This window comes from Pectinophora gossypiella, chromosome 15 (assembly GCF_024362695.1).
Source record: "Pectinophora gossypiella chromosome 15, ilPecGoss1.1, whole genome shotgun sequence".
Lineage (NCBI taxonomy): Eukaryota > Metazoa > Arthropoda > Insecta > Lepidoptera > Gelechiidae > Pectinophora > Pectinophora gossypiella.
In genome coordinates, this window is record NC_065418.1 from 4338699 (window position 1) to 4357946 (window position 19248).

Genomic DNA, 19248 nt, shown 5'->3' on the forward strand with positions numbered 1-19248 from the left:
CATGTTTCATCTAGTTCGAGGTAAAATTGAGTGAACTTCGTTTACAGTCGCGGAATTGAATCGAGGCTTCCTGTCTGTATGCTGTTCTAATGAAGTTTTTTAAAGAGATCCATAGATGGAAATGAAGGTTTACGTAGTATACACATATAAACTGATAATATTATTGAACGTGAGCATAAATATTAACTAAAATTTGTGTAAGTTTTTTGGTGATACAAATGGAATTTCATAGTCTCTGCATAGTATCTCTGGGGTAAGGACCCTGGTGGAAAATATGCGTGAGTTTGTTTCTAGGTAAGTATGTATTTTTTGCCACAAGAGAATACTCATCACTTTCTCAATTACGAAATGAAAAGGTGAATCAGGCGTTTCCGTTCATCAAAATATAATTCATCATTTCCCTAGAATTATCCCGTTACTCACAGGGTCCGCTCACTAACTTGAAGATTTGACAGGTCGTATTTTACAGAAGCGACTGCCTGTCTGGCCTTCCAACCCGCGAAGGGAAAACCAGCCCAATACAGGTTAGGTCACATACCTTTGAAAATGCATTTCTCAGTATCACAATATAATTCTCTAAAAATAAATCAAATTGCTGAATGCGTAACGTTTGGAGTAATCAGCCATATAATTAGCTTATCTACACGGAGACACAAACGCAACAGTTAACTATCGTATCAAAAACATTACATTTAAAACACATATGTCGACAGAAAATGGACTCCAAACGGGCGGAGTCCATCGATTAATCATTCGCGGACATCGGCGTGGAAAACCGCATTTTTTCTTGATTCCCTCTAATTGGATTGATGGAGTATACCGGAATCTGTCACAAGGAGATAATGAATGAGTGGCCACCCAAACCTTTGTCTACTATAAAGAAAGTTTTCCCGTTTGTAACAGATGGACTTTGCTAATCCGGGATTTTTAGTTTGTTCAGCATTCAGCAGTGAATCAGAATGTGATTAGCTAAAGACTCAATGGAATTAATATTAGTAATCGTTTTTCCTTACGTTTCATAATAATCAGTGACTGTGAGTGAGTGAGTATATTAGCCACTCTTCTTCTTATCGTGTGGGTTGTGGGGTGGAATATCAACCTCATCAACCTTGCCTCTGGGTTTTTATTGAGCCGCCAAAGGCCCCTGACATGACACATGTAATGACTACATACTTACATCAGTAAGTAGTAACCGGGACCAACGGCTTGACGTGCCTTCCGAAGCACGGATCATTATACTTTCGGACAATCAGGTGACCAGCCTGTAATGTCCTAGTCCTAACCAAACTAGGGAACTGAATTTTTGTGATATGTCCCCACCGGGATTTGAACCCACGACGGGATGACTCAATGGTGGTTGATGGTTATTATGTGTTGTAATTATGATAATAACCGCGTAAACTTAAAACAATGTATAATCACTTCATGGTTTATATATTGCGTTGTGCATCCGATTCTGAATAATAACGACTTATGCTTTTGTTGTTTAAAGCTTCATTATAATCTGGAAAATTACTTGATATATCCAAATACCTAAACCAATTTACCGAGTTACAACTTTTTCACTCTGTTAACATTGCGAAGTTCTTTATTGATTGAGCGGAATTAATCGACTCTATACCACATTCTATACTGTCTAGTTTGTTTGTTTGAGTCCAATTGGGAATCGGTCCTAGTGCCAGCGAATATACGAGGCGTTGAAGCATATTATAGGAGGTAGCTTATCAAATAGCATTGATTCTATTCGTCACCATTCATTGCTTATAAATCAAACGCGTTTGACGACGCTTATGACGTGAACGCTCTAATACACTGCCATAATATTGGAATTTACCATGTGACGTCACATTTGCATAACCTCGTGGTCAACAGAGGATTATCAGCAATATAATTTCTATACGAATATTTTCAGCGACTGGAAATCCCTTCAGGACATCGCTACGGATTTAAAGATTTAACGCTACCGATACTAAGAATGGCAATTTATCCTCACGACTACTACCTTGTCAAAGAAAAAAACACATAATTCGTATAGAAGGGACAGTCTGCCCCCCACCAATAGGAGTTTGGAGCGAAATTTATTTACCCCCTCCCCATTCCCAAGCCGTTAACGAGTAAAAGAGTATACATGAAGTGTCTGGCTCGCTCACACGCTCTGGGTACATGACACATATTAAGAACATTTTTTTTAAGGATCGTGTTTTGGTACACACCGTGGTATACACACAGTTCACCGCTTAAGGCCAAAACGGATTACTAATATACTAGTTTAGGTTCATCCCAAAACTTATAACTACACTGCGCTGAATCAATTTTGATTGGAAAGTTTATCAGTGTCTATTTTCATTTTCAACAATCAATATTTAGTTTCCCAATATCATTTTAACATTAGTAATCCAGTTCCAGAAACTTGGTGTTGAACATATTCTAGTCCAGTGACACCTTACACGTGATAGATTGTATTTTTACTTTGGCGATGTGCTAGTGGTTAAAGAAGCAATATCGCTATTTGACATATTTGACAAATGTCAACTAGCAATATTGTTTTTAGATGAATTGCTTTGATGTAGCCTTTTTAAGCTCCTAGGTCCCACCTCCAGTTTTGGGTGTTTAGGTATATGCCTCTACCCTGTACCCGTCCTCAGTCGGAAACCTGACAATATAAAGGTTGTCCCCTTTCACAGCTTGATGAAACACAAACTGTGTCAGTGTGGAAATTTCGGCGGCTTTTGTGTGGACCGGTGCTCTAAGCCGAACTCGTTACAGAATCGCTTCGAGTCGACTGATTAGAACATAGTTGGTTGCAATAAAGTTGGTAACTTTCTGGATGTTCGTTCTGGTGAATATCGGGCGTTGAAAGTTCATTACGCGGTAAATTGAAACATACAGCTATGTATAAGAGCATTCACGCAGCTATGCCGATACCATACGCACCTTCAACGAAAGACCACATTATGTAACGGAACATCCACCTAAACCAAAATACATGGCAGATTTTTAAAGAACATCTAAAGCTCTGTGCCGAGATTAGTTTTAGGCGTACTCGAAAAAGTTGATGATTGAAAGTCTAACTATGTTACCTATTGACATAGAATAAAGAATAATACTACGTATAGAACGGCAACTCTCCGCTCCCCACCAGCGTCTGAGCTAGATTTAACTCACATCCTCAAACATAAGTAGTTTAAACTTGAATCATATGGTGTCAGACGTCACACACACAGATGTTGATAATGTCAATGTTTAGTGTCTGTGTAAAACGAGGTTGTTTGTATAAAGTGTCCGGGGTGTACTTCGACTAAGGATATTTTTTAATTTGACTTCATTTATAAACATTTAAGAGGCACAACAGATCCAGGATGTTTGAACTGCAAGCCAGTTACAATCTAACTGCAATAGAACCGCTTTACAACTTTCTATTGCTATTGAATTATATTGAAATATTTATTTTCAACTGTTCAAATGCAGTTCAGCAGTAATAGCACACAAGAGCACTCGGAATCAACCAGACCAATTTATTCGAACATCAAAATCTCATTCAACCTTGTAATTCAACATTAGGTAGTTACAGAATACGTGACAAATTCATCCATAGATAACAGTTAATTTGAACTTCGAATCCGGTACATTTATCATAATTTCCCTCTGAAAAGGGAGGTTGTGACGTCACCCATTTCCGAGCTACACATTTGCATAATAACTAGTGTTGTAACTTGTTTCGAGTCTTGTAGTACACAGATAAAAAATCGCATTCTTATTTTGTAAAAACAAAATATTTAAAAATATATTTTAAAAAAAGCAATTTTAATATATAATAAAAAATTAAATAAAATATCATTTTTTATATAATATATAATTATCGTTAAATGATAAACTACCATATCCGACATATTTCACATGTTATTATTACAACTGTCAAGTAGCTAATTTATATTAAACAGCATTACAAACAAACTGGGGTACGGTACTTTTGTATGTAAGCACAAACTGAATCCTACGCCTTGCCCTGCTTGTTGTTCTGTTTTTTCAGCTCTGTATACAACAAGCTTTGAATGTCGAAGTTTCCATAATTATTATCCATCTTTTACATACTGGGCTTCAATACCTAGTTTGATTACACATTATCTTTTAGCGACACGTGGAGCAATCCACAAGGTTCCGCTCATGGTTATGGAAATTATGGATATGAGTTGATTATACTCGCTCCTTGTTCGAGAGGTTTTAAACAGTGTAGTCTACGTCTTATGCTCCAGCATCGTCACAATTTTCAAAGCTCATATCCAAAGCTAAAAAAAAAGTTAGTTTCCCGCTTCCTGAACGCAGCTGTCAACTAATGTCATTACGGTTTTTGTGCACCGGCGCGTCACTTCGCCTCCGTAAATAAACTAATTGAAAACTAATATTTAATACAAAAACATGATTGATATAGTGCGAAAAATCTGTTACTTACATAATCAAGTGCTTTTTTCTCTAAAAAAGCTAGAAACAGTACCAAAGAAAAAATGTGGATGACGACGAGCGTAAGTTCTTTTTGATAAAACAAAACGTGGATTATACTGGTAAGTCTTAACATTATCCATCTACTAAAACAAGAGAAGATATAATTATGATCAATTCAATTTAATTCCTTTTATTGTCGAAAACAAATTACTTTTTTTGAGGTTATAATTTTATAATCCTAACATTCGAAGAAGTAACTTAAGTTGGTACTTATTACTAATAAAAGTAACTAGTTTTATTAACAGAAATAATAATAATATTAAAATTGTATCGTGTTCGTGTTATAACAGTGATTTAAAAGTTATACTTTATTCCGATGTTGATGTTGTTTAAATTCGCCTTATATAAGGCAGGCAAAGATCTCAGGACTATACAGTCTTGACTTTAGTAATTTAATATTCGAAAATCACGATCAAAATAGGCCTAAGCCTTGTCTTCAGTCCCTGATTGCCGCGTTTTTATTTTCATCTGTCAAAAAAAAAAAATTTTTGTTTCTTTTTGTAATTGTGTTCTTGGCTTATGTTGCGGTTGATAACTTACTATCAGCGAATGAAATGAGCAGTTTTATTATAAAACAAAGAGAACCAGTGAAATATAACCGCAGAATGGCATAGAAAAGTAAATAATTAACTCGGAAATAATTTGACAAGTTCAGATAATTAGATGACAGAAGCACTTCATGTTTACCCTGTTCATCAAGAAGTACCTATGACACAGTAGTACTCAATATCACAGAGGTCATCTACACCATTGGTAGACAAGATACATAACTTATTCAAGATAACACTTAAAACATTTAGAGGATTATAATTGGTTTACTACAAGATAACCATACTTAAAAATGATATTATATATATTATAACAGTACATAATCCCTTCTCACAGTCTCTGTTAAGTGGTGTTAATAATGTTATCTTCTCCGAATGATACTTACAATATAAGATGATGATAATATACCCTAACAATAAAAACAGAAAGAGTGTTAAGAGAGTACAGGCAAAAGATAGCCTTATTATAGTAAGCAATTTCTTCCAAATTACTCTAATCTTATTATAATTCAAGCTTCCAACGTATGGGTGATGATTATTGGTACCAACCTAACCAACAAGAGAACACCACTTGGAGAGTCACCTAGTTAAGCACTAGTAGTGAACTGTCTGACTAGAGAATAGACAGACTATTTGTTTCCCTTTAGAGCTATCACAATAGAGGATAGACAATGGACTTGATGTATCAACCCTATTAACATAAAAATCAACCACTAAGACCATTGCTAAGCGCTAATATACCTATTTTACATTTCCATACCTAGAGCTATCACTTAGAGGATAGACAATGGACTTAAAGGCACAATGCACATAAGAGCTACCATTAGGAAGGTCGCCATTGATAAGCGATAATATACCTATTTGTCATTTCCATACCTAGAGCTATCACTTAGAGGATAGACAATAGACTTGAAGGTATCAATGCAATGAATGTAAGAGCTACCACTAAGAAAGTCGCCATTGACAAGCGCTAACATATCTATTTCTCATTTCCATACCTAGAGCTATCACTTAGAGGATAGACAATAGACTTGAAGGTATCAATGCAATGAACATAAGAGCTACCACTAGGAAGGTCGCCACTGACAAGCGCTAACATACCTATTTCTCATTTCCATACTTAGAGCTATCACTTAGAGGATAGACAATGGACTTGATGGTATCAACCTAATTAACAAAAGATCTACCACCAGGAAGGTCGCCATTGCCAAGCGCTAATATACCTATTTATCATTTCCATGCCTAGAGCTATCACTTAGAGGATAGACAATGGACTTGAAGGTATCAACACAATGAATGTAAGAGCTACCACTAAGAAAGTCGCCATTGACAAGCGCTAACATACCTATTTCTCATTTCCATACTTAGAGCTATCACTTAGAGGATAGACAATGGACTTGATGGTATGAACCATATTAACATAAGAGCTACCACGATTATGGTCGGCATTGGCAAGCGCTATATACCTATTTCTCATTTCCATACTTAGAGCTATCACTTAGAGGATAGACAATGGACTTTATGGTATGAACCCTATTAATATAAGAGCTACCACGATTATGGTCGGCATTAGCAAGCGCTATATACCTATTTCTCATTTCCATACCTAGAGCTATCACTTAGAGGATAGACAATGGACTTGATGGTATCAACTCAAATAACATAAAGCTACCACTACAAGTATCGCCTTTTGCTAAACGCTAGTAGATAGCTAGAACATGGACCAACTATTTTTTATACTTTTATTTCCATGTTTGGTTTGTCACTTGAGGAATCGAAGATAAACCATTGAATTGTCGGGGCTTACCTACCCATGTTGAAACTCAAGATTAGACTAATGCTGAGAAACAATAGACTATTATGTCAAATTGATTATTATAAAATAATGAGAGTACAAATTCTGAAGAAATAACCGACAATTCAAAACCTAAAAGCCTCTGTTCTATTAATCAACCTCAACTGTGCTAGAAATCAAAGTATGTAATGTCAGAGATTACTTTCAAAAGAGATAACTGTACACAAGACATGGTTAGAGAATACTGCTATTAAATTCTTTCAACCAACATCATAAAATTCAAATAGCACATAAATAATAATGAATAACATTGCCCGAAGAGTGAGTAAACGAGATAGCAACAGGATCTGTGGAACAAAGACAACAGTATCAGCAGGCAGCCCCACAGCCAACAGCATGAACAGAAAGCCCACAAGGAACAGTATCAGCAGGCCGCCCCACAGCCAGCAATAAAAGCAGTGATGCAACCAGTCATGATCAGCAGTGCTATAACCAGCAGTACCAGCAGCCCTACAGCCAGCAGTAGTAGCAGAGCTACAACCAGATGTATTAGCAGTCTCACAGCCATTAGTATCAACAGTGGCCCAGGCAGCAAGGCCGTTTAAGAATAGTACCTCATGAGGAGGAAGAATTCCCTATAAAGTTATAATGGGAAAATTTGCACAAGCAAATATAGTTTTCAAAATTCTGGTAAAATTAATTCCGAATGTCTATCACTAAAAGTTTTAGCATTATCATTAAGACATGGGATTCAAATCCTGTCTTTGTTAATCAGGAATAACAATACTAATCTCAGTATAAATTGGGGTACCTACCTGATAATATTATAACTTTAATGAAAATTTCCTTCAAGTATTACATTCGAAATTGTAAAATATTGATACCTAGTTCGGTTAGATAGAATAGTTGCCCTTTTTATTATTAACTCATAGGTGAAAAGGAAGGAAAAATAGTTCATTAGTAACATATAACTTACATCACCATTAGCGTTTTCTCTAAATTATGTTGTTGTAGATTTATTATGTTGTTGCTGATCAGCCCAAAACACAGTTTACAATTAATATAAAAATTACAACAATAATGTCCCTCCACTTAATCAATCGGAACCAAACTGCAGTGGAGAAGTAACAATAATATTTTCATGATAAATATATGTTTATCTTATTTTTCGGTTAGTGTTGTAACGTAAATCAGGCAGGTCCCTTCACTAAATAACCTGACATATTAAATCTTTAGGATGGGTACGAGAAGTGAATCCCTGTGCAAACAACAGGATCATGTTAAGTTAGGTTAAAGGAAAGGATGATTTTTACGAACGATGATAATATACCTACACGACCGATAATTAATAAATTAATGTTATCCTTATATGTAACTGCACACCTAAGGGTAAAATATGTTTTATTCATTTATTTATTTTTTCCAGTAAATAATAGGACGTCACTATTACTGTCCTAAAAACAAATTCAATAATTATTACACTAAAGAGATAGCTGCGTAAACAATGTTACGTGTGTTAATGTGTTGTGTTGCACGTTGTTCTATCATCTGATTGGTGGGTGAAAGGTTGCATAGAGGAATAGGAAAAAAATCCACAACAAGTTATATTTATTATTACCACATAAGAAAATATACTAAATATTATTACCAAGCCCATATGGTCGATATTAGGTAATACACAATAACTTGGGCTCAGGTAATCTATTTTAATAAAAACAAAATCTTAATTATTACGAAGATAATTATCACACAAGTACATAATGTAAATGCACTTCCCCTCTTTATACTTTCAGCCTCATTTAACAATATCTTATAATAAAGAGGAAAGTTTAGTTCAGTGGTTCTGAATATTTTAATGAAAAAGGTCATTTGAATAAATGTATCGAAATTCTTACTTGCACTTATATTTGTATTTTATCTAATCAATTTGACATGTTGTCTTAGGATTCATTTAACTACTCAATGTCGACAACAATTGCCAACTTAGCACAGGATGTTACAATCAATCTTGTGTCTGGGTGCCCTCGTCATTACCCGTTCTTCTTTATGTATTTCTTCTTCTTTTATGTATGTAAACAAATAATGTGTAACTTTGATAATTATTGTAGCCCTTGGTATGCCAATGAAAAATGAGTGTTATACTATATGATGAAGTCTCACAGTCCTTTCGACTATAACTATCGTTGTTGTTCAAGAGCTTCGGAAATGTGCTCTATGGTGAGGTCCCTGTGAGGCTCTTATAGCCAATCTTGATGTTGAGCTCATTCAGAAATTTGTTCTTGTGTAGTTCTTTTGTTGTGAAATTGATAGTAATGTGAAATAGGTATTTAATGTACTTGCTCAACTTCAACTTAATTATTTAGAACTATGTATCTATTCTAGTACAGTATAGTATAACCATATATTATATAACATACATAATATCGATTCCATTCTTGAGAACTGGTGAAACTTGTTTAGCGAACAGTTATTATTCTTATTGTTTTTTACATGATAATATCAAAACGTTTGGTGGAACGCCGCGCTGAGTTTATCAGGCGACGGCTGTGCCTCTCACTGCCTTTATTGGGATTAAAGTCATGGGCAGCTTAATTAGCTTTCGTGATAACAATGTACTTTATTCATTAATGAATAATCATATTATTGGTACTCGTTTCAATTTAAATGTTTCATTCCCAACTAAACTTTGAACATCTACACTGTTTAAAACCTCTCGAACAAGGAGCGAGTATAATTATGAGATTAAACGAACTTACCTGTAAGTGAAGTTCTATCTCAATTATACGAAGCTCCTTGTTCGAGAGGACTCCCTCCCTTCAATTTTAATATCCCGCCCTAAAGCCTCCACAGGTGATGGAGTTGTCCATGAAACATGCTTTAAACATAATGACATTAGTTGACAGCTGCGTTCAGGAAGCGGGAAACTAACTTTTTTTTTAGCTTTGGATATGAGCTTTGAAAATTGTGACGATGCTGGAGCATAAGACGTAGACTACACTGTTTAAAACCTCTCGAACAAGGAGCTTCGTATAATTGAGATAGAACTTCACTTACAGGTAAGTTCGTTTAATCTCATAATTATACAATGTATGTTTTTTACATGGCATACATCTTTAGCATTCTCTTCATCACCATATGTTGCAATCATGACATTATCTAACTTCTAAAAAGTTGTGCTTCTTCAAAATGCAAAAGCTGTCACAACCCTAATAACCAACCAACTAGCAAGCTACTACTACTAACTTCTGAAGACAACTGTAAATCTAACCACATAAGGTACACTTCCCGTGAACCGTAATGTAATGTGGGGCAATTCTCTCAAGTTCGATTTCTCGTATGCAGATCAGGAGTTCAAATCATATTAGCATAGTGCTATCAAAACAGTACGTTATTCTCTTGTACGTTATAACTGTGTCTGTGGGTTAAGGACCATATCTCACTAGGACGCCACTAGCGGGAAATTAATGGCAACACATTGGTTGCGCAACCAGATGAACTCTTTACAACGGAATACGGTGTAGTGAGGAGCTTGGTGGTGCAGCGGTTAACGCGCTTGGTCTGCGATTGTTGAAGTTAAGCAACTTTCGCAAAGGCCGGTCATAGGATGGGTGACCACAAAAAAAAAGTTTTCATCTCGAGCTCCTCCGTGCTTCGGAAGGCACGTTAAGCCGTTGGTCCCGGCTGCATTAGCAGTCGTTAATAACCATCAATCCGCACTGGGCCCGCGTGATGGTTTAAGGCCCGATCTCCCTATCCATCCATAGGGAAGGCCCGTGCCCCAGCAGTGGGGACGCTAATGGGCCGATGATGACGGTGTAGTGCCAATACGGTTGGTGATGATAAAGTTCTAGTGAAATAAGACCCTAACAGTCAGAGTGGTTAACGATCTGAAAGACTTCATTAGGTGTGATATCCAAAACGGATACTAAGTACCAGAAATTGCTTCGTGAGACCGTTCCAGTTTAGTTGAGTTTCAGGTATTGCAAGCTGACACTCGATAGCAAGCTGACCACGAAGGCTGTTGTTTTCTGTCTCGTGATATCCATATATAAGTCATGTTATGTCCATATTTAGTAGATATACCTTTAATAATGTTCTCCATTATGAATTTGGTAACTGCCTGCTGTATTTGCTTTCTACTGGCGTGTTCCAAATTTGATTTCATGGCTGATTCGATATTGGAAGTGGTCTAAGTACTTAATGAAAATAGAGTTCAGTGTAATTTGATTTATATAATCAACGTGTTACAAGAATTCCTCCGAAATTGAAGCTGAATCATCTTTCTCAGTATTCGTTACGATGTCACTTACACTCTGTGCAAGTACTTACAGGTAGTCATATAAGTATATATAGGTTCGTGACACCGTAACGAAAAGTGAGTGGGATGGTTCAGACCAAGATTCTGAGTTGATGACAAGTAGAATTTCATCTTGGAAAATTCATGAATTTATTTGAGTTTTTTTTTTTAAATTATTTTCAGTTCCATACGCCACGCAAAATTCCGCTTGATATCAACTCAGAATCATTGTCTGAATCACACATCAAAGTGTTCGTTACGATATCACTAACACCCACTAAAATATATAATATATACCTAAATCAGATTGTAAAACGTAATATTATTAAAAAAGATTGCCTAGCCAAAGTGCGTACTCGAATAGAAAGAACAATAGGTACAATTGGGGATTTGTTAATATTTGTTTCTATTCTACTAGCGTTTACGAACAATAAAACATTTTGGCTTGGTCTTCGGAATGGAATTCAAGTGATGGATACGGATTACATAGCTTGCATACCAGTTTTTAAAATACGAACGTAAATTGGAGGAAGTTTATAAATTCGGATTGTGTTCGAAATTTAGAATTCAGTTCCCGTACTCTGGATCAAAAAGCGGAGCGATAGTGGCGGGAAACGGCGATAGGCAAATACCCAAATCATGACCTAATATTAGGTAATTTATCACCGACAGACCTTTGTGCGCTTGCCATCAATCTTGCGGTTCCCCCGCACTCAACACTTCAACTAATTATTGTCGATAGAGCTGACAGTTTGCGAAACGCAAACGGGTTTTTAGATCTTATGTTTGGATGGGCTCGAAAGAGGAATTGAGATTTGTGTCCGTTGTCATTATGGGTCTTTTTGTGTAGGTTTCTTGCTTGTCAATTTTGTGTTCTTTTTACGTAACACCTTCGAAGTTTTTATGTTAGACGAAGTCCTACCATACGCCAGTATGCCATAATGATTTAGACATATTTTTTGATAGCAGCTTTTTCCTGTCCATTATCTGTTGAAAATTCGGTTACTACATGATCTGTTTTTTATTTAAGGCAACAATTTTTATATTTTGTACGTAAGTACTTAAAATAATTTCATTATGTTTTTTACGTGACATGTTTGCAAATATACATTCGGTTCGATTTAATTAGGATACTGCATAGCTTATAAAAATAAAGTTGCAGTAAAAAATAATAAGTCCAAGCAATAATCTCGTTTCTAACTTCCAGATTAAAAGAAAGGAGTAACAGCATAAAATGAAAAAAGAACAAAAAGATAATACGAGAAAAAGGTAAGCGCACATTACATTATGCTAAGTACACACACTTGCAGACGGCGTTAATAAAATTAAGCATAAAAATATTTCAGTGAGCAGAGGAGGCATATAAGGCATATTTATATGGGAGTGGCGGAAAGAAGACCCATTTGCTTTATTACATTTACATCATATGCCCGTTACCCTGACTGAGTAAAATGTTGCATGAAATTTCGCACGATGTCACTGGTTTTCTACGACATGTGACATTGTTTCTTGAAGTGTTTGGAGAAAATAAGTAGGTAACTAATATGTTAAATAAAATAGCGAGTGGTAGAGTTAGAAGAGGAAGACCAAGGCGAGTATACGCGACCAAATTTAGGATGTTTTAAAGAAAAGCCGGGTCTGGAGTTTTCTGAACCGGCGAGCATGCATAAAGTCTTTGATGAGAGTGGAAGAAGCGAAAGTCGTGTGCCAGGATTCTTCTTGTATCATGTGGGTTGTGAGGTGGATTACCAACCCCATCTCACCTGGTTTCAGGGTTACTATTGAGCCGCAAAAGGCCTCTGACATGGCTCATGTAACGACTACTATCTTGCATCAGGTGTGCCAGGATGATGATCGTAGTAAGTGGAATTCCATGGTATCTGCCTACCTCAACGGGAAATAGGCTTGATTTTATGTATGAATGTATTTAAAGTAACTTCACAGCGGTATTTGTCTGAATAGACGGAAAAGACTAAGCGCTAGAACATTATTTTTGCAAACATTATGATCTGATCAAAGCATGGTACCTGAAGGAGACAATCAAAGAAGGGATTGCTGCGTAGTTTGTTTCTTTAACCTGCCATGTTCCTATCTATTCAATCTAGTATTGCAGAGTAGAGAACTTATCCAATTTGCGTTGTACCTATGCGTTCTCTATCTCATGCTGTGAGTGAAATGCGAAAATATTTATAACTTGCAGTGCTTGTATTTACCGAATGACCCTCGGCAATCAACGCGTTTCCAAATACAAACGAATGACAATTTAATTACCTACCATGTTCATTAATTATTATAATTAATTATCGTGTACAATAAAATAGGTACCAGCTTCGTTCTGAATTTAAATTCTGATAAATCTTGATGAACATGGAAATTAGCTGTTTGTATCCAGAAATTCGATGAATGCTGAGATATATTGAAAAAATAACACTTTACAAGTAACAAATTTAATCCTGACTAGAAAATACCTAGTAAAAAAGTTTGCAACAAAATCGTTGAATGAAGGAACATATACCGCAGTGGACATTTTTCACTCATGCCTCGGACGAACAATTATTTACGTGTATGGACCTGTCTACCATGTTTTTCGTAAAAAAAGGTCCTGACAATATTGTAAAAAGAAAATATTGCAAAGTGTATTCCCTCTAAAAAGAGTGGAGTTAACACAGCAAACGTGATATTCGAGCAAATCCCATACAGAATGATAATAATGGTGGCATTCACTATTTTCGCTTCTGTCGACGTCGGCACTTACAGGCGCAAATAAAAATTGAAAAATCTGAGCTCCAAATCCCTGGCGGCGACGAACTCTCACGTACTACCTCCCTCATATAAAGGACCATAACGATGTTTATATAAAAATTACTTTGTCATCCGACGCAAAAACGCGAGTAATGCATTTCTGGTTAAGTTAGGTTAGGTGCCTGCATCACAGTACTTTTTAGCCGACTTCTTAAAAAAGAACGTTATCAATTTTAACCGAATGCATGCAATATTGTTGGAAGTGAATAGAATAGAAATAGTTTATTATAAAAGGGCGCCACACACAAAAAAAGACAATAACATCGTATCAAATTTCCACTACAAATGAAAAAAAAAGTAAGACGTATGTTTGTCGAAATGATCATAAGGTGGTGATGGACGTCCTGAGATAAAAGGGCCTCACTCAGCACAAGTCGCCACGACGCTGATATTAATATTCTTGTTTGTATAAAAGAATTGCATATTATTCGTGTACTTATGTTAGTCTATGTAGTTTTCTAAACACGTGTGACAAATTTCATAGGTGTACGTATACGTATCTTTGTTTGTCCACGCATTTCTCAGAAACTACAAATCACAAGTTTTTTTTATTGTGTTGTGGTCTGGTTTTTGTTGGTTTTTTGACTGGCAGTTAGTTAAAGGCAAATATCAGCCACACATAATATTGAACTTGGTTTTCTAAGGCCGGCAATCTCTTCCCTTTACCCATGCCAAAATGGGTAACAGGTAACCAGCCCGTCTCGCCCAAAATAGACAGGCAGTCATGTTGAAGATGACATCAGCCCTTAGCGTATGTATTTTTTATTTGTCTTTTACACTCATCATCATCATCATTATCAGCCATACGACGCCCACTGCTGGCATAGGCCTCCCCCAAGGATCTCCACGGCGATCGGTCCCGCGCTGCCCGCATCCAACGGCTTCCCGCGACCTTCACCAGATCGTCGGTCAATCTTGGCCTACCCACTGAGCGTCGTCCGACACGTAGTCGCCATTCGAGAACCTTTCCGCCCCAGCGGCCATCGGTTCTCCTCGCTATCTGTCCTGCCCACTGCTGTCTTTTACACTACGACCTGATAAAACTCGAACCGTGACTTCCGTGGAACCCGTGAGTCCGTCCTGTTCCGAGAACGCGTGCCTTACATCACAGTGTCACGGGTTCGAATACCGGCTCGGGCTTTAAACCACTGAATTCGACTTTATGAATTTGAATTCATGTGTGGATCTCGGTTAATGACCATAAGCTCGCCCCACATTACATGAGATTTAAACAGAGCTGGCGAAGGTGGTTGGTGTAGGCCAAATGTAAAGTAACGTAAAGGTGTGTGAAAGAGAGAGCGAAGAGAGAGCAAGAGAGAAGAGAGGATTGCGGAATGACAGGGAAATGGCGGTCAGTAGTTTTTAAAATAGAAAATGAATTAAATTAATAAAACGTCTTAAATAAATATAATCGTTTCATTCATGCCCCATCCCACAACTTTTGGGTACTTAACTCCTCTGCCTACCCCTTTGGGGATACAGGCGTGATGCTATGTTATTATAAAAATTGCTCAATGTAGTTTTTTCCCATAGTCCAGTATATTAGAGTTAGTGACCACGCGTGGAATAAAAACAAATGCCCTAGTATTCAAATATCAGGCTTTGTATGTGATAACTTTTATTCAGAGGCTAGTGCAATGTGTGTCAGTCGTTATTTGCCCCGTCGTATATATTGTTTTGCCTGAAATACTAACAAGTTTACAGCATGCAAAATGAAAACTAACGGCCGACAGTGCGCCAACTATATCAGAGAAGATTACAGTCGCTGAAGCGACGGGTGATACGATTTGGTACGATGGTTCTATGAGATAATGAGAAATGAAGTTTGATGATAAGTCCATAACGCATTGTACTTATACTTATCTCGGTCATTAACCGCAGATTACGCGACATTCAGACCAAGTTTGGATGTCATCACTAATCTAAGAACCACGCTCTTGTCGGAGTAGCATTCTCCATTCTTGTCTATCAAAGACTAATTCCAAAAAAGTTTGGATGTATACATCCAAATATTTGAAGATGATTGTTTGTTTTTTGATTTCGATTTTTGGAGTTTTTCAATCTGTAGATAACTGTATGTTGTTTTGTGTTTATTATATTTTTATTAAGTAATATTTGAAAATCTGTATATTATTATTGCGATGTTTTATCTGTGGTATTTTCTTATGGTGAATATTAAAAATCTATGATATTGTCGATATATAACTTTCCTGCGCGGCGTCTTTGGTAATGTTGTATTTAATACTTATATGGCCTTTTATTCTTATCATTTATTTTGTAATACTATGTTTGGTGCTTAGCATAATATTTGGTCTGCGTACCGTATCTTCTGGTTTACAAAAGGAGCAACTAGCTGACCTATTTATGTTAGCCTTTACATCGTTTCTTATGTATGCCGGCGTCTTATACGTTCTTGTTCTAGTGAAGGAAGTTTCCTTATTATGTTACTTTATGTTGCATGAAACACGAGTAATGAATTCACATATCTTTGCTGGATCACGTTTATTTTTACTCACTAACTTCTATTTTCTTACGGAGACAAAATATTGGTGGTAAACAATGCAAGAAAATTATAGAAAACGTTTTAATTAAGGCGCTAGATATATTAACAACACTATAAATAAACAAATATATGTATAAGGCGCGCTCAACCGGTTTTCAACAAGGAAAAAGTCAAGCCAATTTACTGTGTAGTAAACATTACACTAAACGAGTATCGATGATATCACATCAACGTTTCTCCGTTGTCGATAACGTAAATAGATCCGGTGATACTACGAGCGCGATCACTTGCGAGATAAAGAATCAGGTCGGCCACATCTTCACTCTCCGCCATCTTTCTTAGAGGATAGTTTTTATTACGACCCTCATACAGTTCATTCACTTGTTCCTTACTAAAGCCAGCGTTCTCAGCAAACGGTGTCTTTGTACCTCCAGGATTAACGGAATTGACCCTTACGCCATCCGGTCCTAAATCTAACGCAACACATTTAGTGAATTGGTCCAAAGCCGCTTTGGAAATGCAATAGGGAAGATAATCCGCGTCTTTAATGGGCTTAAATGCTGCTACACTGGATACGTTGACGATGTTTCCTCTAGCTTTGATAAGGTGCGGTGTCGCGAGACTTGTGAGGAGGTAAACCGATCTCATATTGTTGGCCATGACCTGGTCGTACGGTTCAATGCCGTCTTTTATGCTTCCTCTAACACCAACAGCTGCGTTATTCACTAAAACGTCAATCTTTCCGAACACTTTAATAGTTTCAGTCACAATTTTCTTGACGTCTTGATCGTTGTTTAGTTCGGCTTTGACGATCAGGGGCTTGATTTTCTTCTCGGCTTCACATTGTGTGGCGACTTTGTTTAGATTCGCTTCATTTCTTCCTACAAGGACAAGCTTGGCGGATTGTTTGGCGAACATCACAGCTGCAGTAGCTCCTATACCGGAACTGGCGCCGGTGATCACAACAACTTTGTTACTGAAGTCCATCTTCGTCAACGGCAACACACGAACTGAGCTATCGAGGTCAAATAATTGAATTTTGTAGATAAACAACAATGACCTCGTTGAAGAGACTGTCCACAGTAAATTAGTCGTTAGTGAAGCGAAACGATAAATGATTACTTTTTTTATGTACCTATTAGATTAGATAATTAAATTCTATATTTAAAAAGTCAGTGTTTAAGAATTAATACTGGCAAGTCACACTAGTGCATTAAGAGCAAAACATGGAAAAATACCATTATAATTATTAGCTGTTAACTCTCATCATTGCAATTGTTTTGTTTTTTTTTTTTTAAATACTACTATATCGTCTTATATTATTAGAATGTCTAGGTAAGATACAAGTAAGTCCACTTAGAAAATGAAATAACGCAATTCATAAATTATTTTGAAATATCCGCTTGGCCTAGATTTTTCAATTACCCTTATAAACTGAAGTGAAACAATTTTCATTTAATCACATGTTAAAATATAATCTTAGTAGTTTTGAGGGTTTCAAACAAAATAACATGTCTGCCTAGCGAGTGTATTTCTAAGTAAGACTAATTATTGTAGTCTAGACCAAAAATGAAAAATGCTTAACAACTCTACTTTTGTAGCGTAATTTAGTTTTGTTGGGTATAATATATTGTAATATCCTAAATTGTTCTGGGGTCTAAAGTGGCCATATTGAAGCAATTTACCGAAAAAGCAATATTGCTTTTTGTCATTTGTTGACATTGCGCACTTACTTTTGTATTGCGCTGGAAGCTTCTCAGTTATAGGATATTGTAGATATACTACAATGTGTTGTGTGTGTGTGTGTGTGTGTGTTGTGTTGTGTTGTAATTGTAGTTGTTGATGCCATAGTCATCTAAGGTATTATTTTATTTTTGTGCGCAATTTGATCATCATACACGACTACTTTTTAGCTTGGCCATGCCACTTATCACTTATATAAACAGAGGATAGACGGACGGACTACAAAGTGATCGTATAAGGGTTCCGTTTTACCTATTGAGGTTCGAAACCCTTAAAAAGCTTTATTACCTAACCTTTAGGCAGATAAGACCAGGGTACAAGAAAGAACTATTTGAAAGAGAAAAGCTGCGAGTGTCCTTACTGTTGAACGAGTTTTTACGAAGCGAACACTGTCACTTTGGGAATATTCCCAGCAACGGAACATGATCTAGGGTTTATACCAAAGAACTTCGTTTTCTCTTTTGGAGTTGACACGGAAATGAGTTGTAGAATGTATTTTGTTTGTCTCTTTAATCCGACTGCATCATTATGTTTTTTAAATACTAAAGGCAAATTTTCTCCGATACAATTCTCTCACCATCGCCACGGGAGCCATCGGTACGGCAATATTCAGAGGCGGAGGACAGGAGTCCTATTATGGCTTTGTTGTAGACTACTCTGGACGCCATCCCACTTGCGTCAGACAGAGTACTGCGGGGCGGAAGGCAAGAGGGAAACCACTGCCCTATTTTTCCCTAAAAAAGTAGCATGGAAAATGCTGCACCGACAAGAGCGTAGCTCTTAAATTGATGATGATGATGACAACTCTCTCAGACGACCCTCTGAACCACACCAAAGACACCCCATACAAAAATCTCATTCATACCTTGTATCACGTAACGCGGAATTGCGAGTGAGATAGATAGTCCTCCTCCTCTTACTCCTAAGCCTGGCTTTTTAAGACTAAAGTAAGACCCAGAGGGGGTAACGTCGGCACCCGATAAGAATTGGTACGTAGAGTTGCTGTTCTATACGTAGTATTATTATTTATTCTATGCTATTAACTAAAGTGCACGTCAAA

General features: G+C 36.8%; 2 protein-coding genes across 2 annotated transcripts in view; both read right to left on the minus strand.

The window, feature by feature from the left end:
• The window catches only part of LOC126373095 (semaphorin-2A-like), a 624036-nt gene that overhangs the window by 433067 nt on the left and 171721 nt on the right, over nucleotides 1–19248 (minus strand). The gene's annotated exons all lie outside the window — the stretch shown is intronic.
• Nucleotides 16440–17449, minus strand: LOC126373195 (uncharacterized oxidoreductase TM_0325-like). Its single transcript, XM_050019243.1, has one exon. It carries the CDS (start codon nucleotides 17430–17432, stop codon nucleotides 16668–16670), a length of 765 nt encoding a protein of 254 aa, XP_049875200.1. The 5' UTR covers nucleotides 17433–17449; the 3' UTR covers nucleotides 16440–16667.